The sequence below is a fragment of the Oncorhynchus keta genome, chromosome 7, assembly GCF_023373465.1.
Source record: "Oncorhynchus keta strain PuntledgeMale-10-30-2019 chromosome 7, Oket_V2, whole genome shotgun sequence".
NCBI classification, from domain to species: domain Eukaryota; kingdom Metazoa; phylum Chordata; class Actinopteri; order Salmoniformes; family Salmonidae; genus Oncorhynchus; species Oncorhynchus keta.
In genome coordinates, this window is record NC_068427.1 from 28,860,736 (window position 1) to 28,885,002 (window position 24,267).

The 24,267-nt window shown below is 42.3% G+C and overlaps 1 protein-coding gene across 1 annotated transcript; it reads left to right on the forward strand.

Annotated features, from left to right (window-relative positions):
- Positions 1-1,920: 1,920 nt before the first annotated feature.
- Positions 1,921-23,466, forward strand: LOC118379478 (high-affinity choline transporter 1-like). Its single transcript, XM_052522436.1, has 9 exons — positions 1,921-2,040; positions 2,779-3,016; positions 4,017-4,130; positions 15,707-15,862; positions 16,071-16,219; positions 16,324-16,467; positions 16,590-16,743; positions 18,880-19,097; positions 19,462-23,466. The coding sequence occupies exons 2-9, from the start codon at positions 2,833-2,835 to the stop codon at positions 20,113-20,115; spliced, it is 1,773 nt and encodes a 590-aa protein (XP_052378396.1). The 5' UTR covers positions 1,921-2,040; positions 2,779-2,832; the 3' UTR covers positions 20,116-23,466.
- The last annotated feature ends 801 nt before the right edge of the window (positions 23,467-24,267 follow it).

A 24,267-nucleotide genomic window follows, 5' to 3' on the forward strand; every position in this document is an offset into this window, starting at 1 on the left:
GAATATGTAGAGCTATAAGAATATGTAGGGCTATAAGAATATGTAGGGCTATAAGAATATGTAGGCTATAAGAATATGTAGGCTATAAGAATATGTAGACTATAAGAATATGTAGGCTATAAGAATATGTAGGCTATAAGAATATGTAGGCTATAAGAATATGTACGCTATAAGAATATGTAGGCTATAAGAATATGTAGGCTATAAGAATATGTAGGGCTATAAGAATATGTAGGCTATAAGAATATGTAGGACTATAAGAATATGTAGGCTATAAGAATATGTAGGCTATACAAATATGTAGGCTATAAGAATATGTAGGCTATAAGAATATGTTGAAGGCTAGTTGTATTAGGTGCAGATGACTGAACTGCTCACTTTTGTGTCTGCAGGTATACAGACGAGGAGCCATACAAAGGTATGTCAATTGGTTTTGGTATGTTACGCAGATCACATATCCCATAGGCCTCTACATTATGGACAATGTATGTGTATGTGAAGACCATTATCAAAACAGTTTTTTAAATTCATATTTACCACAAAAACTAGGGAATGAGTACTATTGTGTGCATGTTTTGTTAATCATCTGCATAATTACTATTTTTGGGATTCACACCCTCCCTACACCTCTGATGACTATAACAGGAAACCTGTTCGTTCACCATGAACTTCAAAATCATTCTGGTTATGGGTAGGAGGAACATCAACACGACTGAGGATATGTCTATTGGACTTGGGGTTCTGCTGGGAGTTTTTACCTCATACATTTCTTTATTCTGCTTTTCCATTGAAACCATAATAAACACTGATAACAAAAATATTGTGTTATTGTTATGCATATTATTAATAATACTAATAACAGGGGGGTAGTTCAAAAATGTACCTCAAAACGTTCTCCAAAAGGTTCTTTGAGGATCAATAAAAAGTGGTTCTTCAAAGAACTGCTAGGGGGTCCCCCACAGTTTCAATTTGAAGAACGCCTAAAGGATACCCCAGGAAACTTTTCTTTTTAGAGTGTAGAATGGATGGAAGTGGTTGTTTCCAAATTTCAGTACCGTGGACAGCAACAGTCTGACAATTGCGACTTTATACTCCAAATCCCTGATGAGCTATCTCCAAATACTTGACGCACACCACGCAGAGCTACTCAATGCACACTGAAAGTAGAACAATGTTGGTGTAGGTCAGGGATCATCAACTAGAGCGGATGGTCGGGGGCCTGAACATAATTCTAAATCATTTGTAGACTGCAAATTGACTGCAAAAAGCCCACACAAATATATTTGACTTAAACATAATTATTTCAAACCTTGCTTACATTTGTATAGGATCACGTCTCTCTATAATCTGTGGGAATATACCAAAATTAAAATCACGTGGAGATGATTTCCTGGTGGGTTTTTGTATTTTTATGTCCAACAGTCTGACTGATTCTCGTTCCTATTGCCCATGGATATAATGTTAGACACTATCCTGTATAAAATGGCCCATGTTTTACCAGATAAATAAATAATTTAAATGTTACTGGATGTAGCAAGAGAATGGCCATCCATCCAGCATTCTAACCGCACACTATCTCAATATTCTCCCGCGTAAAAAATCCCAGTGCTTTCATTTCCACTCAACAGGCCCCTGTGTGAACGTCAATCACGTCTAAATGTAACCTGGAGAGTTAACGGGGTCCCTTCAAACCGGACGTTTTAGAGGACATCTCTCCCCTGGGTGTGCGTCATGCCATTACCTATTAGTTCTTTTCCCGTCCTTTCCTGGAGACCTTCACTGTCTGCCTCTACACAACCTGTCACCTTTATTGATAAACCAAACCCACCACTCTCCTTCAGCTTCTCACGCCCATACCCCCACCCCCCTCTGACGAATATTCCTCTCATAAACCACACCGGGGAATTACACACGGGTGGCGTGGATTACGTTGAGTTCTAAGATCTTTCCTACCGGGATCTTACCCATTATTGTCTGGAAATCCAGTTGGTCGCTATTTTGTAACCACCGCCGACGTCCATTTAAGAGCCAACTATAAAGGTAGGAGGAACACACACTGTGTCCTGGATAGGTTACTCCCTCGTTCTCCAAACAATTGTCTTTACATATATGTTTCAACCGGTTTGTTAATTAACTGTCGACTCAGATTTCATTCAATTAAAGTAGAAGCCATTAGTTGAAATTACGTTTAAGTGTGTGTGTGATAGATCGGCGGGTCTTTGAAAGGAAATCGATATTACTGCTTTAGCCGCTCCTGAAACCCTGCCGTCAGCAAGAATTAAACCTGAAAAGTGATTTGATTTTGGTGGTGTGGCACGAAAGACACATCCAGTTAAAATGTCTCAGCACTTTATTTTCCTAGTAGGGCGCGCACTCCGGGATGCGTAATGCGCCTTTTACGCACATGTGAAACAGGTGTAGAACATAGCCTTTTCTACATCTGATAAAACATGGTTACAATCACAATCCCTGTTTTACTTTAAACATTATTGTTAAACCCATAATCATTCGTGGGTGTATTATGTAGCCGACATGATTTTGGTTAAGATGTAAATAAAACAGTCCACAAAATCTTCAACAAAAGAGTGTAAAGAGAGAAAGCTCAAAATGTCAAATAATATTATAGCCAATACAAATTCAACTAATTATTATTTAGCCAGTAATGTAATAAACCAGTTACATCTGTTTGTCTTAAGAAGATACACGTTTGATTGTGCGTCTGATGACCACTTTACCGGGAGTGGCTGAGTGGCTTTTTCCTCTCCATCCCTGGCGCAGGTCTCAATGAAACGCAGTTCCTCACGCAGAGACTGATCACGGCAGTGGAAGAGGATGGCCGTCCACGCTGAGGGGATCGTGGCTATAGTGATCTTCTACTTGCTTATTCTGGCCGTGGGGATATGGGCCGCGTGGAAGAACAAAAACTCAGGGGTGTCGGAGGGCCAAGACCGCAGTGAAACCATCATGGTGGGCGGGAGGGACATTGGGTTGTTCGTCGGTGGATTCACCATGACGGGTGAGTTGTGACATGTTTTTAGACTTCGCGACTTGGAGAGAGATTGTGGCAGGGCTGGGTTGGCTTATAACATTTAATTCATGATTTGAAAACCTACAATTGTTTCCTATGAGGATGGTTTACATTTAAATGTGGACTTCTTCCTAAATTGACTGAATTGTTGGAGAGGAATTGCACCTTGCTTTTATTTCAAAATATTTCCGCTGTCAACTTTAGAGACAGTTTAGTGATGGGGAAATTGAAATCAATCATGTTCCTCATGGCACAATGGAAACTGACGTAATAAAACAAATGCATGTGTGACTATTTTTCCCCACACAGCAGTCAGACCAGCACCGCGGAACGGTTTTACGCACGGACCTTTATCAACTGTTGCGATATGCATCGCGAAAATCAATTACCTAAAATTCAACGACAGCTGTTGTATCGAGTTGGAGAACACAATGTATCGACTGGCTATTGTAAATGCACACCGTCTCATTATCAGAATTATTCCCTTGTTTTAGTGAGAACAACATTAATTGACGCCAAAGTTAATTAAAGACCCAGAGCATTTCCTAACTAATATCTTTGATGCTATTTTAATAACAGACCCCGGAGGTGCAGGCTTTTATAGGCGCGAAAAGTAATCAATTATTTATTTTCCGCCAGTTACGGAAATGCTCAGGAAAATAATGGTGGCCTAATTGATCTATGTGAACCGTTTCATAATTTACCAATCCTGACATATTCATTAGCTTTATTAACTGGGAATAACAACTAGGTTATTAACGTTCTGTGATTTATTCGACTAAATATATCCGATTTGACATTGTTTGTATGATTGGATATTAGTTGTGTGATTAATTTGAAGGCTACAATGTGGCTCTAAAATTAAGTCTATGAAAAACATAAAACTATAAGACATCTCAACAATTTGAAACATTTTTTTAGGCAAGCTTATTAATGTGTGTTAAATATTTTTATATATCTTAAACTATGTGATGAACCTCTCCTCCAGCTACATGGGTGGGCGGCGGCTACATCAACGGGACGGCAGAGTATGTCTACCTGCCTGACTACGGCCTTGCCTGGGCACAGGCTCCCTTTGGATACGCCCTCAGTCTGGTAGTAGGTAAGGACACTAACCAGTTGTGTTGGGATTCATCATCATCAATGAAGGGTAGTACATAGTACGGTCGTTCCACCAATAAGGTGCCTTTTGAGTATAGTGTAACTTTCACCAAATTTATACATTCTGTTCAACTTCATAAAAAAACGAGTTTTCCCATCTCAAGAGGTTAAATAGAAAAAATACTATAGTAAGTGTCTATTAGCCTAAGTGTCAAATATAGTAACAGGGTTGACTGTAACAGTGTTGAAAATGTCATCTTATATCAGCCATAAATCCCCTTGCTAAAGGGGGAATGGCAGCTTGTTGTGTGCAACAGGGAGGGGTCATTGAATGCCAGCTTTACAAATCATTTCAATTGTGAGAATATTTATAGCCTGGCTATATATGGGTAACAGGGTTGACGTGTTATTCTAGCCTGGCTATCTATGGGTAACAGGGTTGACGTGTTATTCTAGCCTGGCTATCTATGGGTAACAGGGTTGACGTGTTATTCTAGCCTGGCTATCTATGGGTAACAGGGTTGACGTGTTATTCTAGCCTGGCTATCTATGGGTAACAGGGTTGACGTGTTATTCTAGCCTGGCTATCTATGGGTAACAGGGTTGACGTGTTATTCTAGCCTGGCTATCTATGGGTAACAGGGTTGACGTGTTATTCTAGCCTGGCTATCTATGGGTAACAGGGTTGACGTGTTATTCTAGCCTGGCTATCTATGGGTAACAGGGTTGACGTGTTATTCTAGCCTGTCTATCTATGGGTAACAGGGTTGACGTGTTATTCTAGCCTGGCTATCTATGGGTAACAGGGTTGACGTGTTATTCTAGCCTGGCTATCTATGGGTAACAGGGTTGACGTGTTATTCTAGCCTGTCTATCTATGGGTAACAGGGTTGACGTGTTATTCTAGCCTGGCTATCTATGGGTAACAGGGTTGACGTGTTATTCTAGCCTGGCTATCTATGGGTAACAGCGTTGACGTGTTATTCTAGCCTGTCTATCTATGGGTAACAGCGTTGACGTGTTATTCTAGCCTGGCTATCTATGGGTAACAGCGTTGACGTGTTATTCTAGCCTGTCTATCTATGGGTAACAGCGTTGACGTGTTATTCTAGCCTGGCTATCTATGGGTAACAGGGTTGACGTGTTATTCTAGCCTGGCTATCTATGGGTAACAGGGTTGACGTGTTATTCTAGCCTGGCTATCTATGGGTAACAGGGTTGACGTGTTATTCTAGCCTGTCTATCTATGGGTAACAGGGTTGACGTGTTATTCTAGCCTGGCTATCTATGGGTAACAGGGTTGACGTGTTATTCTAGCCTGTCTATCTATGGGTAACAGGGTTGACGTGTTATTCTAGCCTGGCTATCTATGGGTAACAGGGTTGACGTGTTATTCTAGCCTGTCTATCTATGGGTAACAGGGTTGACGTGTTATTCTAGCCTGTCTATCTATGGGTAACAGGGTTGACGTGTTATTCTAGCCTGGCTATCTATGGGTAACAGCGTTGATGTGTTATTCTAGCCTGTCTATCTATGGGTAACAGCGTTGACATGTTATTCTAGCCTGGCTATCTATGGGTAACAGCGTTGACATGTTATTCTAGCCTGGCTATCTATGGGTAACAGGGTTGATGTGTTATTCTAGCCTGTCTATCTATGGTAACAGCGTTGACATGTTATTCTAGCCTGTCTATCTATGGTAACAGCGTTGACATGTTATTCTAGCCTGGCTATCTATGGGTAACAGCGTTGACATGTTATTCTAGCCTGGCTATCTATGGTAACAGGGTTGATGTGTTATTCTAGCCTGGCTATCTATGGGTAACAGGGTTGACATGTTATTCTAGCCTGTCTATCTATGGGTAACAGGGTTGATGTGTTATTCTAGCCTGGCTATCTATGGGTAACAGGGTTGATGTGTTATTCTAGCCTGTCTATCTATGGGTAACAGGGTTGATGTGTTATTCTAGCCTGTCTATCTATGGGTAACAGGGTTGACGTGTTATTCTAGCCTGTCTATCTATGGGTAACAGGGTTGACATGTTATTCTAGCCTGTCTATCTATGGGTAACAGGGTTGACATGTTATTCTAGCCTGTCTATCTATGGGTAACAGGGTTGACATGTTATTCTAGCCTGTCTGTCTATGGGTAACAGGGTTGACATGTTATTCTAGCCTGTCTATCTATAGGTAACAGGGTTGACATGTTATTCTAGCCTGTCTATCTATGGGTAACAGGGTTGACGTGTTATTCTAGCCTGTCTATCTATGGGTAACAGGGTTGACATGTTATTCTAGCCTGTCTATCTATGGGTAACAGGGTTGACGTGTTATTCTAGCCTGTCTATCTATGGGTAACAGGGTTGATGTGTTATTCTAGCCTGGCTATCTATGGGTAACAGGGTTGACGTGTTATTCTAGCCTGGCTATCTATGGGTAACAGGGTTGATGTGTTATTCTAGCCTGGCTATCTAGTAACAGGGTTGACGTGTTATTCTAGCCTGGCTATCTATGGGTAACAGGGTTGATGTGTTATTCTAGCCTGTCTATCTATGGGTAACAGGGTTGACATGTTATTCTAGCCTGGCTATCTATGGGTAACAGGGTTGACGTGTTATTCTAGCCTGGCTATCTATGGGTAACAGGGTTGACGTGTTATTCTAGCCTGTCTATCTATGGGTAACAGGGTTGACATGTTATTCTAGCCTGTCTATCTATGGGTAACAGGGTTGACGTGTTATTCTAGCCTGGCTATCTATGGGTAACAGGGTTGACGTGTTATTCTAGCCTGTCTATCTATGGGTAACAGGGTTGACGTGTTATTCTAGCCTGGCTATCTATGGGTAACAGGGTTGACTTGTTATTCTAGCCTGTCTATCTATGGGTAACAGGGTTGACGTGTTATTCTAGCCTGTCTATCTATGGGTAACAGTGTTGACGTGTTATTCTAGCCTGTCTATCTATGGGTAACAGCGTTGACGTGTTATTCTAGCCTGTCTATCTATGGGTAACAGCGTTGACGTGTTATTCTAGCCTGTCTATCTATGGGTAACAGCGTTGACATGTTATTCTAGCCTGTCTATCTATGGGTAACAGGGTTGACGTGTTATTCTAGCCTGGCTATCTATGGGTAACAGTGTTGACGTGTTATTCTAGCCTGTCTATCTATGGGTAACAGTGTTGACATGTTATTCTAGCCTGTCTATCTATGGGTAACAGGGTTGACGTGTTATTCTAGCCTGGCTATCTATGGGTAACAGGGTTGACATGTTATTCTAGCCTGGCTATCTATGGGTAACAGTGTTGACGTGTTATTCTAGCCTGTCTATCTATGGGTAACAGGGTTGACGTGTTATTCTAGCCTGGCTATCTATGGGTAACAGGGTTGACGTGTTATTCTAGCCTGGCTATCTATGGGTAACAGGGTTGATGTGTTATTCTAGCCTGTCTATCTATGGGTAACAGGGTTGACGTGTTATTCTAGCCTGTCTATCTATGGGTAACAGAGTTGACATGTTATTCTAGCATGTCTATCTATGGGTAACAGGGTTGACGTGTTATTCTATCCTGTCTATCTATGGGTAACAGGGTTGACATGTTATTCTAGCCTGTCTATCTATGGGTAACAGGGTTGACGTGTTATTCTAGCCTGGCTATCTATGGTAACAGTGTTGACATGTTATTCTAGCCTGTCTATCTATGGGTAACAGTGTTGACATGTTATTCTAGCATGTCTATCTATGGGTAACAGGGTTGACGTGTTATTCTAGCCTGGCTATCTATGGGTAACAGGGTTGACGTGTTATTCTAGCCTGGCTATCTATGGTAACAGTGTTGACATGTTATTCTAGCCTGTCTATCTATGGGTAACAGGGTTGACGTGTTATTCTAGCCTGGCTATCTATGGGTAACAGGGTTGACGTGTTATTCTAGCCTGGCTATCTATGGGTAACAGGGTTGATGTGTTATTCTAGCCTGTCTATCTATGGGTAACAGGGTTGACGTGTTATTCTAGCCTGTCTATCTATGGGTAACAGCGTTGACATGTTATTCTAGCCTGTCTATCTATGGGTAACAGGGTTGATGTGTTATTCTAGCCTGTCTATCTATGGGTAACAGGGTTGACATGTTATTCTAGCCTGTCTATCTATGGGTAACAGCGTTGACGTGTTATTCTAGCCTGTCTATCTATGGGTAACAGGGTTGACGTGTTATTCTAGCCTGGCTATCTATGGGTAACAGGGTTGACGTGTTATTCTAGCCTGTCTATCTATGGGTAACAGCGTTGACGTGTTATTCTAGCCTGGCTATCTATGGGTAACAGCGTTGACGTGTTATTCTAGCCTGGCTATCTATGGGTAACAGGGTTGATGTGTTATTCTAGCCTGTCTATCTATGGGTAACCTGTTATTCTAGCCTGTCTATCTATGGGTAACAGCGTTGATGTGTTATTCTAGCCTGGCTATCTATGGGTAACAGCGTTGACGTGTTATTCTAGCCTGTCTATCTATGGGTAACAGCGTTGACGTGTTATTCTAGCCTGTCTATCTATGGGTAACAGGGTTGACGTGTTATTCTAGCCTGGCTATCTATGGGTAACAGGGTTGACGTGTTATTCTAGCCTGTCTATCTATGGGTAACAGCGTTGACGTGTTATTCTAGCCTGTCTATCTATGGTAACAGGGTTGACGTGTTATTCTAGCCTGTCTATCTATGGTAACAGCGTTGACGTGTTATTCTAGCCTGTCTATCTATGGGTAACAGCGTTGACATGTTATTCTAGCCTGGCTATCTATGGTAACAGGGTTGATGTGTTATTCTAGCCTGGCTATCTATGGGTAACAGCGTTGACATGTTATTCTAGCCTGGCTATCTATGGGTAACAGGGTTGATGTGTTATTCTAGCCTGGCTATCTATGGGTAACAGGGTTGACATGTTATTCTAGCCTGGCTATCTATGGGTAACAGGGTTGACGTGTTATTCTAGCCTGTCTATCTATGGGTAACAGGGTTGATGTGTTATTCTAGCCTGGCTATCTATGGGTAACAGCGTTGACGTGTTATTCTAGCCTGGCTATCTATGGGTAACAGGGTTGACATGTTATTCTAGCCTGTCTATCTATGGGTAACAGCGTTGACATGTTATTCTAGCCTGGCTATCTATGGGTAACAGGGTTGACGTGTTATTCTAGCCTGGCTATCTATGGGTAACAGCGTTGACATGTTATTCTAGCCTGGCTATCTATGGGTAACAGGGTTGATGTGTTATTCTAGCCTGGCTATCTATGGGTAACAGGGTTGACGTGTTATTCTAGCCTGGCTATCTATGGGTAACAGCGTTGACATGTTATTCTAGCCTGTCTATCTATGGGTAACAGCGTTGACGTGTTATTCTAGCCTGGCTATCTATGGTAACAGTGTTGACATGTATCCTGTCTATCTATGGTAACAGTGTTGACATGTTATTCTAGCCTGTCTATCTATGGGTAACAGGGTTGACGTGTTATTCTAGCCTGGCTATCTATGGGTAACAGGGTTGACGTGTTATTCTAGCCTGGCTATCTATGGTAACAGTGTTGACATGTTATTCTAGCCTGTCTATCTATGGGTAACAGGGTTGACGTGTTATTCTAGCCTGGCTATCTATGGGTAACAGGGTTGACGTGTTATTCTAGCCTGGCTATCTATGGGTAACAGGGTTGATGTGTTATTCTAGCCTGTCTATCTATGGTAACAGCGTTGACATGTTATTCTAGCCTGTCTATCTATGGTAACAGCGTTGACATGTTATTCTAGCCTGGCTATCTATGGGTAACAGGGTTGATGTGTTATTCTAGCCTGGCTATCTATGGGTAACAGGGTTGACGTGTTATTCTAGCCTGTCTATCTATGGGTAACAGCGTTGACGTGTTATTCTAGCCTGTCTATCTATGGTAACAGCGTTGACGTGTTATTCTAGCCTGGCTATCTATGGGTAACAGGGTTGACGTGTTATTCTAGCCTGTCTATCTATGGGTAACAGCGTTGACGTGTTATTCTAGCCTGGCTATCTATGGGTAACAGCGTTGACGTGTTATTCTAGCCTGGCTATCTATGGGTAACAGGGTTGATGTGTTATTCTAGCCTGTCTATCTATGGGTAACAGCGTTGACGTGTTATTCTAGCCTGTCTATCTATGGGTAACAGCGTTGACGTGTTATTCTAGCCTGGCTATCTATGGGTAACAGCGTTGACGTGTTATTCTAGCCTGTCTATCTATGGGTAACAGCGTTGACGTGTTATTCTAGCCTGTCTATCTATGGGTAACAGTGTTGACGTGTTATTCTAGCCTGGCTATCTATGGGTAACAGGGTTGACGTGTTATTCTAGCCTGTCTATCTATGGGTAACAGCGTTGACGTGTTATTCTAGCCTGTCTATCTATGGGTAACAGGGTTGACGTGTTATTCTAGCCTGTCTATCTATGGTAACAGCGTTGACGTGTTATTCTAGCCTGTCTATCTATGGGTAACAGCGTTGACATGTTATTCTAGCCTGTCTATCTATGGGTAACAGGGTTGACGTGTTATTCTAGCCTGGCTATCTATGGGTAACAGCGTTGACGTGTTATTCTAGCCTGGCTATCTATGGTAACAGGGTTGATGTGTTATTCTAGCCTGTCTATCTATGGGTAACAGGGTTGACGTGTTATTCTAGCCTGGCTATCTATGGGTAACAGGGTTGACGTGTTATTCTAGCCTGTCTATCTATGGGTAACAGGGTTGACGTGTTATTCTAGCCTGGCTATCTATGGGTAACAGCGTTGACGTGTTATTCTAGCCTGTCTATCTATGGGTAACAGGGTTGACGTGTTATTCTAGCCTGGCTATCTATGGGTAACAGGGTTGACGTGTTATTCTAGCCTGGCTATCTATGGGTAACAGGGTTGACGTGTTATTCTAGCCTGGCTATCTATGGGTAACAGGGTTGATGTGTTATTCTAGCCTGTCTATCTATGGGTAACAGCGTTGACGTGTTATTCTAGCCTGGCTATCTATGGGTAACAGTGTTGACATGTTATTCTAGCCTGGCTATATATGGGTAACAGTGTTGACGTGTTATTCTAGCCTGGCTATCTATGGGTAACAGGGTTGACATGTTATTCTAGCCTGTCTATCTATGGGTAACAGGGTTGACGTGTTATTCTAGCCTGGCTATCTATGGGTAACAGGGTTGACGTGTTATTCTAGCCTGGCTATCTATGGGTAACAGCGTTGACGTGTTATTCTAGCCTGTCTATCTATGGGTAACAGGGTTGACGTGTTATTCTAGCCTGTCTATCTATGGGTAACAGGGTTGACGTGTTATTCTAGCCTGTCTATCTATGGGTAACAGGGTTGACGTGTTATTCTAGCCTGGCTATCTATGGGTAACAGCGTTGACGTGTTATTCTAGCCTGGCTATCTATGGGTAACAGCGTTGACGTGTTATTCTAGCCTGGCTATCTATGGGTAACAGGGTTGACGTGTTATTCTAGCCTGGCTATCTATGGGTAACAGGGTTGACGTGTTATTCTAGCCTGGCTATCTATGGGTAACAGGGTTGACGTGTTATTCTAGCCTGTCTATCTATGGTAACAGCGTTGACATGTTATTCTAGCCTGGCTATCTATGGGTAACAGCGTTGACGTGTTATTCTAGCCTGGCTATCTATGGGTAACAGGGTTGACGTGTTATTCTAGCCTGGCTATCTATGGGTAACAGCGTTGACGTGTTATTCTAGCCTGGCTATCTATGGTAACAGCGTTGACGTGTTATTCTAGCCTGGCTATCTATGGGTAACAGGGTTGACGTGTTATTCTAGCCTGGCTATCTATGGGTAACAGCGTTGACGTGTTATTCTAGCCTGGCTATCTATGGGTAACAGCGTTGACGTGTTATTCTAGCCTGGCTATCTATGGGTAACAGGGTTGACGTGTTATTCTAGCCTGTCTATCTATGGGTAACAGGGTTGACGTGTTATTCTAGCCTGTCTATCTATGGGTAACAGCGTTGACGTGTTATTCTAGCCTGTCTATCTATGGGTAACAGCGTTGACGTGTTATTCTAGCCTGTCTATCTATGGGTAACAGCGTTGACATGTTATTCTAGCCTGTCTATCTATGGGTAACAGGGTTGACGTGTTATTCTAGCCTGGCTATCTATGGGTAACAGCGTTGACATGTTATTCTAGCCTGTCTATCTATGGGTAACAGGGTTGACGTGTTATTCTAGCCTGTCTATCTATGGGTAACAGCGTTGACATGTTATTCTAGCCTGTCTATCTATGGGTAACAGGGTTGACGTGTTATTCTAGCCTGTCTATCTATGGGTAACAGGGTTGACGTGTTATTCTAGCCTGTCTATCTATGGGTAACAGCGTTGACGTGTTATTCTAGCCTGTCTATCTATGGGTAACAGGGTTGACGTGTTATTCTAGCCTGTCTATCTATGGGTAACAGGGTTGACGTGTTATTCTAGCCTGGCTATCTATGGGTAACAGGGTTGACGTGTTATTCTAGCCTGTCTATCTATGGTAACAGGGTTGACATGTTATTCTAGCCTGTCTATCTATGGTAACAGCGTTGACGTGTTATTCTAGCCTGGCTATCTATTGGTAACAGCGTTGACGTGTTATTCTAGCCTGTCTATCTATGGGTAACAGGGTTGACGTGTTATTCTAGCCTGGCTATCTATGGGTAACAGCGTTGACGTGTTATTCTAGCCTGTCTATCTATGGTAACAGCGTTGACGTGTTATTCTAGCCTGTCTATCTATGGTAACAGCGTTGATGTGTTATTCTAGCCTGGCTATCTATGGGTAACAGCGTTGACTTGTTATTCTAGCCTGTCTATCTATGGTAACAGGGTTGACGTGTTATTCTAGCCTGTCTATCTATGGTAACAGGGTTGACGTGTTATTCTAGCCTGTCTATCTATGGTAACAGGGTTGACGTGTTATTCTAGCCTGTCTATCTATGGTAACAGGGTTGACGTGTTATTCTAGCCTGTCTATCTATGGTAACAGGGTTGACATGTTATTCTAGCCTGTCTATCTATGGGTAACAGGGTTGACATGTTATTCTAGCCTGGCTATCTATGGGTAACAGGGTTGACGTGTTATTCTAGCCTGTCTATCTATGGTAACAGCGTTGACGTGTTATTCTAGCCTTTCTATCTATGGGTAACAGGGTTGACTTGTTATTCTAGCCTGTCTATCTATGGTAACAGGGTTGACGTGTTATTCTAGCCTGTCTATCTATGGTAACAGCGTTGACGTGTTATTCTAGCCTGTCTATCTATGGGTAACAGCGTTGACATGTTATTCTAGCCTGGCTATCTATGGTAACAGGGTTGATGTGTTATTCTAGCCTGGCTATCTATGGGTAACAGGGTTGACGTGTTATTCTAGCCTGTCTATCTATGGTAACAGGGTTGACTTGTTATTCTAGCCTGTCTATCTATGGGTAACAGCGTTGACTTGTTATTCTAGCCTGTCTATCTATGGTAACAGCGTTGATGTGTTATTCTAGCCTGGCTATCTATGGGTAACAGGGTTGACGTGTTATTCTAGCCTGTCTATCTATGGGTAACAGGGTTGATGTGTTATTCTAGCCTGTCTATCTATGGGTAACAGGGTTGACGTGTTATTCTAGCCTGTCTATCTATGGGTAACAGGGTTGACGTGTTATTCTAGCCTGGCTATCTATGGTAACAGCGTTGATGTGTTATTCTAGCCTGTCTATCTATGGGTAACAGGGTTGACGTGTTATTCTAGCCTGTCTATCTATGGGTAACAGGGTTGACGTGTTATTCTAGCCTGTCTATCTATGGGTAACAGGGTTGATGTGTTATTCTAGCCTGTCTATCTATGGGTAACAGGGTTGACGTGTTATTCTAGCCTGTCTATCTATGGTAACAGCGTTGATGTGTTATTCTAGCCTGGCTATCTATGGGTAACAGGGTTGACATGTTATTCTAGCCTGTCTATCTATGGGTAACAGCGTTGATGTGTTATTCTAGCCTGGCTATCTATGGGTAACAGGGTTGACGTGTTATTCTAGCCTGTCTATCTATGGGTAACAGAGTTGATGTGTTATTCTAGCCTGGCTATCTATGGGTAACAGGGTTGACGTGTTATTCTAGCCTGTCTATCTATGGGTAACAGGGTTGACGTGTTATTCTAGCCTGTCTATCTATGGGTAACAGCGTTGACATGTTATTCTAGCCTGTCTATCTATGGGTAACAGCGTTGATGTGTTATTCTAGCCTGTCTATCTATGGGTAACAGGGTTGATGTGTTATTCTAGCCTGGCTATCTCTGGGTAACAGCGTTGATGTGTTATTCTAGCCTGGCTATCTATGGGTAACAGGGTTGACGTGTTATTCTAGCCTGTCTATCTATGGTAACAGCGTTGATGTGTTATTCTAGCCTGGCTATCTATGGGTAACAGGGTTGATGTGTTATTCTAGCCTGGCTATCTATGGGTAACAGGGTTGACGTGTTATTCTAGCCTGGCTATCTATGGTAACAGCGTTGATGTGTTATTCTAGCCTGTCTATCTATGGGTAACAGGGTTGATGTGTTATTCTAGCCTGTCTATCTATGGGTAACAGGGTTGACGTGTTATTCTAGCCTGTCTATCTATGGGTAACAGCGTTGACGTGTTATTCTAGCCTGTCTATCTATGGGTAACAGCGTTGACGTGTTATTCTAGCCTGTCTATCTATGGGTAACAGTGTTGACGTGTTATTCTAGCCTGTCTATCTATGGGTAACAGCGTTGACATGTTATTCTAGCCTGTCTATCTATGGGTAACAGCGTTGACGTGTTATTCTAGCCTGTCTATCTATGGGTAACAGCGTTGACATGTTATTCTAGCCTGGCTATCTATGGGTAACAGGGTTGATGTGTTATTCTAGCCTGGCTATCTATGGGTAACAGGGTTGACGTGTTATTCTAGCCTGTCTATCTATGGGTAACAGCGTTGACGTGTTATTCTAGCCTGTCTATCTATGGGTAACAGCGTTGACGTGTTATTCTAGCCTGGCTATCTATGGGTAACAGGGTTGACGTGTTATTCTAGCCTGGCTATCTATGGGTAACAGGGTTGATGTGTTATTCTAGCCTGGCTATCTATGGGTAACAGGGTTGACGTGTTATTCTAGCCTGGCTATCTATGGGTAACAGCGTTGACGTGTTATTCTAGCCTGTCTATCTATGGGTAACAGGGTTGACGTGTTATTCTAGCCTGGCTATCTATGGTAACAGTGTTGACATGTTATTCTTGACCCTCTCAGTTGTTCACTACAAAACACCAGAAAATGGCCAAAAATAGTAGAACCAGCTCACCTGCTTTTACACTATGATTTGACTATTAGATGTTCATTGTTTATCACCATAGTAAAACAAGAGTTCACTTCATGTAACAGGGTTGACATTAAAATGAGGCACAGATTGTTTCTTGCTTTTGAACCTTAAAATGAATCACTAATCATTTTGTGGGACAACCCAGTATCTCAATGACGATGTTGGTTAATGGTGTCTCTCTCGTGCTCCAGGTGGCCTGTTCTTTGCCAAGCCCATGCGCTCCAGGGGTTACGTCACCATGCTGGACCCGTTCCAGCAGATATATGGGAAGCGCATGGGGGGGCTGCTCTTCATTCCCGCGCTCATGGGGGAGATCTTCTGGTCTGCCGCCATCTTGTCAGCCCTGGGTAGGCTTGGGAACCATACTATTTTAACTCCATTATTCAAATAAAAAAATCCTTATTGAAAAGGGAGAGATGAGGAAAATGAATAGCTATACATTCTTCAATAATCAGGTGTTAGACTGTAGCACCACATGTTTATTTATTTGACACATTAGACCTGACTTTATACCTGCTGCTGATGTGTGTGTGTGTGTCCCTGTGTTTTGTCTAGGAGCTACTCTGAGTGTGATTGTGGACATTGACATCAACATGTCGGTGGTGATCTCAGCCCTGATAGCCATCTTCTACACCCTGGTAGGAGGCCTGTACTCTGTGGCCTACACTGACGTGGTGCAGCTCTTCTGTATCTTCCTGGGACTGGTGAGTCCCTCCTTTGCCATACAACTCCAGGATGATGTACTCTCCAGCGCTGATCATGGTGCTGAAACACCCCTCATCCCTCTCTCTCTCTCGCTCTCTCTCAGTGGGTCAGTGTGCCGTTTGCCCTGTCCAACCCAGCGGTGTCAAGCATCAGTGTGACAGCTAAAGAGGCTGTGTACCAGACACCCTGGCTGGGTAAGATAGACTCAGCAGACACCTGGATGTGGATCGACAACTTCTGTCTTCTGGTATGTCATCATCAGTCAATTATATTGACTATAATGTAATTATGCTTAGGTTTGGAGTATGTATTCACTGTAAAGCTGTGCGTTGGTTTGTTGTGTATTGACTGTGGTGTTTCTGTCCCTAGATGTTGGGGGGGATTCCGTGGCAGGTGTATTTTCAACGGGTTCTCTCTGCCTCTTCAGCTACGTACGCCCAGGTTCTGTCCTTCATCGCTGCCGCTGGTTGCCTGGTCATGGCTGTCCCCTCCGTCCTCATAGGAGCGATAGGTGCCTCCACAGGTAAACACACTCACATATACACAGGCACTCACATACACACACACACAAACATTTGTCTCACACATATTTTCTCTTATGTTGTTCATATCCATGAATCCACTCACATTATTTACTAATGGGAAGTATGATAAAAAGCCCCATCTTTCTCTATTAGCTTGTTTCTACAATGTAGCTCAGCTCAGATGTATACACCAGTAGGCAGGATACAGTGGGATGTAAACAACACCAGACGGCTCCTGTCATACAGCACGAAGAGGGATTCATTAGGAGATGTGATTTCTGTCAATATTACATCAGGAGGAAGACTAATTAATTAGGTTGATCTGAAGATTCTTCATCAAAGTCACTGTTAATCAACAGCTGTTTGTTAATGTCCAGAAGTGAGAAGGAGAGTGAGACTGACTGACTAGGGGTATGACTGACACGGACGAGTGAGGAGAAGGGGGAAGTGGTAGAATGGAGGGGGAGAGGAGGTACTCAGATGGCAGATATATGTTCTGGTGTTGTGGGGATTATTCCTCTGTTGAGAAGCTGTATCTTGCCTGTTGAGATACATGCAGTTCCTGTCATCACTGATGAAATGACAACGTTCAGAATAGTGTCGTACTATGGCTTCGAGACTAGAGATATTTTCTAACAGACAGATTGAATCACATCTGTTGTATGTACGGATTTGAGTAAACCCTGCCCATATACATTTGATAAACCCTCCTAATGAATCCCCCATATACATTTGTTAAACCCTGTCCATATACATTTGATAAACCCTGTCGATATACATTTGATAAACCCTGTCCATATACATTTGATAAACCCTGTCCATATACATTTGATAAACCCTGTCCATATACATTTGATAAACCCTGTCCATATACATTTGATAAACCCTGTCAATATACATTTGATAATCCCTGTCCATATACATTTGATAATCCCTGTCCATATACATTTGATAATCCCTGTCCATATACATTTGATAATCCCTGTCCATATACATTTGATAAACCCTGTCCATATACATTTGATAATCCCTGTCCATATACATTTGATAATCCCTGTCCATATACATTTGATAATCCCTGTCCATATACATTTGATAATCCCTGTCCATATACATTTGATAATCCCTGTCCATATACATTTGATAATCCCTATCCATATACATTTGATAATCCCTGTCCATATACATTTGATAAACCCTGTCCATATACATTTGATAATCCCTGTCCATATACATTTGATAAACCCTCCTAATGAATCCCCCATATAGATTTGATAATCCCTGCCCATATACATTTGATAAACCCTCCTAATGAATCCCCCATATAGATTTGATAATCCCTGCCCATATACATTTGATAAACCCTCCTAATGAATCCCCCATATAGATTTGATAATCCCTGCCCATATACATTTGATAAACCCTGCCCATATACATTTGATAAACCCTGTCCATATACATTTGATAAACCCTGCCCATATACATTTGATAATCCCTGTCCATATACATTTGATAAACCCTCCTAATGAATCCCCCATATACATTTGATAATCCCTGTCCATATACATTTGATAAACCCTCCTAATGAATCCCCCATATAGATTTGATAATCCCTGCCCATATACATTTGATAAACCCTGTCCATATACATTTGATAAACCCTCCTAATGAATCCCCCATATACATTTGATAATCCCATATACATTTGATAAACCCTGTCCATATACATTTGATAAACCCTGTCCATATACATTTGATAAACCCTGTCCATATACATTTGATAATCCCTGTCCATATACATTTGATAATCCCTGTCCATATACATTTGATAATCCCTATCCATATACATTTGATAATCCCTGTCCATATACATTTGATAAACCCTGTCCATATACATTTGATAATCCCTGTCCATATACATTTGATAAACCCTGTCCATATACATTTGATAAACCCTATCCATATACATTTGATAATCCCTGTCCATATACATTTGATAATCCCTGTCCATATACATTTGATAAACCCTGTCCATATACATTTGATAAACCCTGTCCATATACATCTGATAAACCCCGCCCATATACAGTTTGGCCCGAAAGTACGTAAACTACTATGTCTGTTGTCTTCCCCAGACTGGAACCAGACTACATACGGGGCAATTCCTCCCAAAGAGAAGGACCAATCAGATATGATCCTGCCCATCGTGCTGCAGCACCTGTGCCCACCCTGGATCTCCTTCTTTGGTCTGGGGGCGGTGTCTGCCGCTGTGATGTCATCAGCGGACTCCTCCATCCTTTCAGCCAGTTCAATGTTCGCCAGAAACATCTACAAGCTGGCCTTCAGACAGTCTGTGAGTGCACACACACACACACACACCACACACACACACACACACACACACACACACACACACACACACACACACACACACACACACACACACACACACACACACACACACACACACACACATACAGTGGGGCAAAAAAGTATTTAGTCAGCCACCAATTGTGCAAGTTCTCCCACTTAAAAAGATGAGAGAGGACTGTAATTTTCATCATAGGTACACTTCAACTATGTATGTATGCCCCACTGTACATACATACATATGCAGGCACACACAGTAAACACACAGGAAACACAAGGTACACAAATGCACACAGATACAAACACTAAAGTCCCTCCTCCCCTTTCCTTCTCCTTAACCCCCATAGGCGACAGACCGTGAGATCGTGTGGGTGATGCGTATCACCATCTTTGTGTTCGGAGCTCTGGCCACGGCCATGGCATTGCTCACAGGGACAGTATACGGCCTGTGGTACCTGAGCTCCGACCTGGTGTATGTTATCATCTTCCCCCAGCTGCTCAGCGTGCTCTTCATCAAAGGAACCAACACGTACGGCTCGGTGGCCGGCTACATCTTCGGTCTGCTGCTGCGTATCGGGGGAGGGGAGCCCTACCTCAAACTACCCCCCTTTATCTACTACCCCGGCTGGGTGCAACAGGAGAAGATCCACCATCTGACTGGAGACGTGGAGTACTTCATCCAGCAACGCTTCCCCTTTAAAACGGTCTCCATGCTGGCCTCCTTCCTGGGTAACGTGGCCTTCTCCTACCTGCTCAAGTACCTGTTTGAGTCTGGGACTCTGTCTCATAAGTATGACTTCATGGATGCTGTGGTGTCCAAACACAGTAAGGAGATTATGGACAAGACCACGTTGGTCAGTAACGACAACATCATCCTGTCGGAGATGGCGCCGGTCAAAACGCACCTCAGCACCTCACTGGCCGGGGCGTTTACAAACACAGAGGCTCTCAGTGATGACGAGGAGTCCAGCCCCGAGTCCTTAAACAACGACCAGGAGTAGACACCAGGACCCAAAGCCCAGGACCCAGAGCCAGACCTAGACCCAGAACTGACTAGAACCAACCCTCCTGGGTACCTACCCTCCTGCAGAATGTTGCTCCAGCCTTGATCTAACATACCTGATGCTACTAATCAGCATCTTTAATAGCTCAACCAGGTGTGCTACAGTAGGGCTGGAGCAAAAGCCTGCATACCAATTGCTCTCCAGCAGAAGGGTTAGCCAGCCCTGATGTAGATCCTTGAACCCAGGCCCAGACCAGGTCTGTCCAGCCATCCAGCCCCGTCGTGTTCTCATAATATCAACCACTGACTGACTCTCTGCGAATCAAACGCCACGGCCATTTTAGTTTTCTGTTCTCAGTGCTGCTACAGTAAATGGAGTCATTATAAAGGTAAGGTAATCAAGGTATAAAATATAACTGTCTGTATGTGTCAATAGGGAACTCTGAGATGGATGCCAGCCCAGAGGGTGATGAGAATAATGCAATATTTAATTGTGTGTGTGTGTACGTGTGTGCGTACGTGTGTGTGTGTGTACGTGTGTGCGTGCGTGAACATATTCACATCCATTAGTTATGTGTCTGAAATCAGCTTTAGCTTATTTTATTTATTTATTTAGATTATTTCCTAATTTGCTAAAAATTAACTTACTAATACAGCAATACTGTTTTTAGGGTCCATGCTATAAATATATATGTCATTACAAATCATTACAAATCGTTGATTTGTTTTTTTATCTTGATAGCAAAAACACAACATTTCAGTTTGTTTTTATGTTGTGTGCTCATAATCTAATTTACACACAATAACCTGGTACAGTTCAGAATACTCAGTGTTAACAGTGTTTGCATAGTAACCGGATTTGAACAGAGCTGAGAAGAGAAACTCCTATTCCATGTTGTCCATGTCCCAAAATCCTCCTCTCTGCAGGTGGAGAGGTTCAATACTGTGCTGTTGTGTTAGAGGGGAACACTTGCTATATTTCACAGTCTTACATCACATTTTTACTGAGAAACTACCGTGTGTCAGCAATATAGGTGACAAGACATACAAATACTGTATTAATGGCTATACTGGTTGAAAGTGGACCTAGCTGTGGTTTTCATCCATCTGCATCAGAAATTACACCATATTCCCTATATAGTGCACTACTTTTGGCCAGAGCCACATAAGGTTAGGTAGTGTGCTATATAGGAAATAGGGTACCATTTGAGATGGGCCCTATAATCGTTTGTTACCTTCTCTAAACTGTTATTGAGTGCAGAGCAGCAGCAGAGCGGCAGAGGGGTTGGGGAGGCTGAGATTGCTCCTCCAGGGATCGTATCAATAACCCGTTTGCACGAACGATTCGATTCTTCTCCGTCCGTCTGCCCCAAGAACATTTGATTGGTGTTCCAAGCTGGTTATGAGCTGAGACAGGAAAAGAACAGCACTGGTTGTTTTGGTATCAGTGGTTGTAATGATTGGAAGCTGAGCAGGTCCTATGCTGAGTGAATGATAGGTGAACGCTGACAGGGCCCGGCTCTAGCCTTTTGGGGATCCCATGTTTTATGTTTTAAACTTAATTTCCTGAGATTCTACACATTTTGCCATGGAGTGTAGTGAAAATGTTCAAATTTATAACACATTTCATGCAATAGTACACATTTTGCCGTGAGGCAGAGATTTATTTGCAGTTCTACAGCAAATTTTCTGCAATTTTATCCATTTTGTAATGACTTATGCCATGTTAATATGATATCTGACTGAGAATGCCAAACAAAATCAATGGGGGCCTGCTGGAGGTCAGGCCCCCTGGGCATTTGGTATTCGGCCATGATTACTACAAGTTTAGATAGCTGACGAGTTTAACTACCACTCTAAAAATTGTTGGCTGACATGGCTAAATGAGTGGCTGTCAGTAGCTAGGTTTCCATCCAATTTCAACAGATTTTCATGCAGATATTCTAAAACCTGCATGAAATAATATGCTTATTTTTGCACCAGAGATGTGTTTCCATTAAACTTACTTTTTGCCTTTAAAATACTGTGCGTGACGTAATGTAGATTAAAATAACTTTTGTGGTTAAATTTCCATTTAACAGTACCAAATGAAAAATAATAGTTAGATGGGTTTCAATCACATTTTCAGCTCTACTGATGGTTTTGTCACAAAACCTTTTGAGTTATATAATGTATCCACTCCGGTCTTGGCACGTGTGCTCTAGCCAACAGCTGGCAAATACAGTGCAGGTAGATTACCTATGTTATGAGATTATTATGGATAAGAGTGTGTTTTTCAAACGTCAGCCAGGAATCGATCATGTCACCAGAAGAAGACCCTCAATATTTTTTGGAAAGGAGCATCAAATTCATCACCTTGCACATTCACCCACTGTGTGAAGTTCATCATAACTTATTTCAACTGCAGCCTAATAAACTGCATGGTTTTCCGAGTTGTAGTGGGAGGACCACACAATATATCACTGCATCACTCCAAGTTTATTTTGATAGGATGGTTATTATACCAATATTTGCGCATAAAGGCGCTTCCACTGCCATTTCTCACATAATTCATTTTACAGACACAAGAAGATCACACCATGTTGAACCAACACATTGTCTGTTGGCATTTATAAAATTGTATCGGCATTTCATGTTTCCATCAGCCCAGTCGTGACTTTTTATGCGTCAGATAATTCATGCTCATAAAATGGCTGGATGGAAACGTAGTCAGTGAACTGACATAAGAAGAAACAAATGCTGATGCACAACCACATTTCTAAATTGCAAATTTGGTTGTTGTTTTGATGTTGTTGAGTATTGTTGAGTATTTCTATTCTCTGCTTCACTCCTCTCAAATAGTATTTGTTAGTAAACATTTGCTGGTCTTAATATATAATTTTAATCTGTTTGAATTATGGCCTTAATTTGGGTAGTATTGGGAGCTGGTCTGATGCTATGCAAAGTGTCAGAGTGGACTTGTGTGTCAGGCAGTCTGTTTGGAATGTAATGTGAATGTAAGGTTTCCTCTCCTTCAACCAGGAGACCCGGCTTCATGCTGTCTTATGTGCTACAGTATCACTGGGAAAACAAATCAAAATGAAAGAATAAAAAACATAATCACATCAGTTGCTCGGCTGGCTATACTAAATGTGCTTCTATGTCGTAAATGGAAATATATATTTATGTGTGATACATGTATATACCATTAAAGTCAGCATATGAACAAATGGAATATACGTTTCAATGCAACATGATCAATTATTTATCCGTTTAGTGAGGTGAAATTACAGCTACATAATTATTTATTTATTTATGCAGTGTCTATAAAATTATGGTGATTAATATGTGAGGTAAATAAATGATATTATTTAGCACATTGATCATTTGTCTTTCATTGCTTTTGTGTATTACATATAACCAGTGCAGTGTGAGAGCTGTAAACAGCTGGTATAAAGAGAGTGCTGACTGGCTGATTTGATAGCTCTGGGTAACGTACCACGGTAAGCGAGACTGGTTAACAACATGACGGGCCAACGTCTTCCCTTTACTCTCTAAACAATCTATCCAGCTCCAGTTATTTTGATTGTATTTATGTGTAGCCCTACCTCTGTGATCTCCAATCAGGGCATCAAACCCACTTTTTAGCGAACAGTGAAAAGACAGACTGATTTCTCTGCTGATATGCCTGTGTGTTTGTGTGTTTGTGTGTGTGTGTGTGTGTGTGTGTGTGTGTGTGTGTGTGTGTGTGTGTGTGTGTGTGTGTTGTGTGTGTGTGTGTGTGTGTGTGTGTGTGTGTGTTTGTGTGTGTGTGTGTGTGTGTGTGTGTGTGTGTGTGTGTGTGTGTGTGTGTGTGTGTGTGTGTGTGTGTGTGTGTGTGTGTGTGTGTTTGGCAGCTCTGACAGCAGTGATGGTTATTATATTCTGTGTTGGTCTTTGATTGATGCCTTTTTCCAGAACACCAGATGAAGCACTCTCCTGCCAAACAGACAGACACACACTGACGGCCTTCTGTAATGCCAAACAGACAGACACACACCCTGACGGCCTTCTGTAATGCCAAACCAGACCACTGACACGCCTGACCTGATGCTTCACACTGACCTGAATACAAGACTTCCTCCCATGCCCTGACCCCATTTGGCCCCTGATCCAGTTAGCTCATTCATTT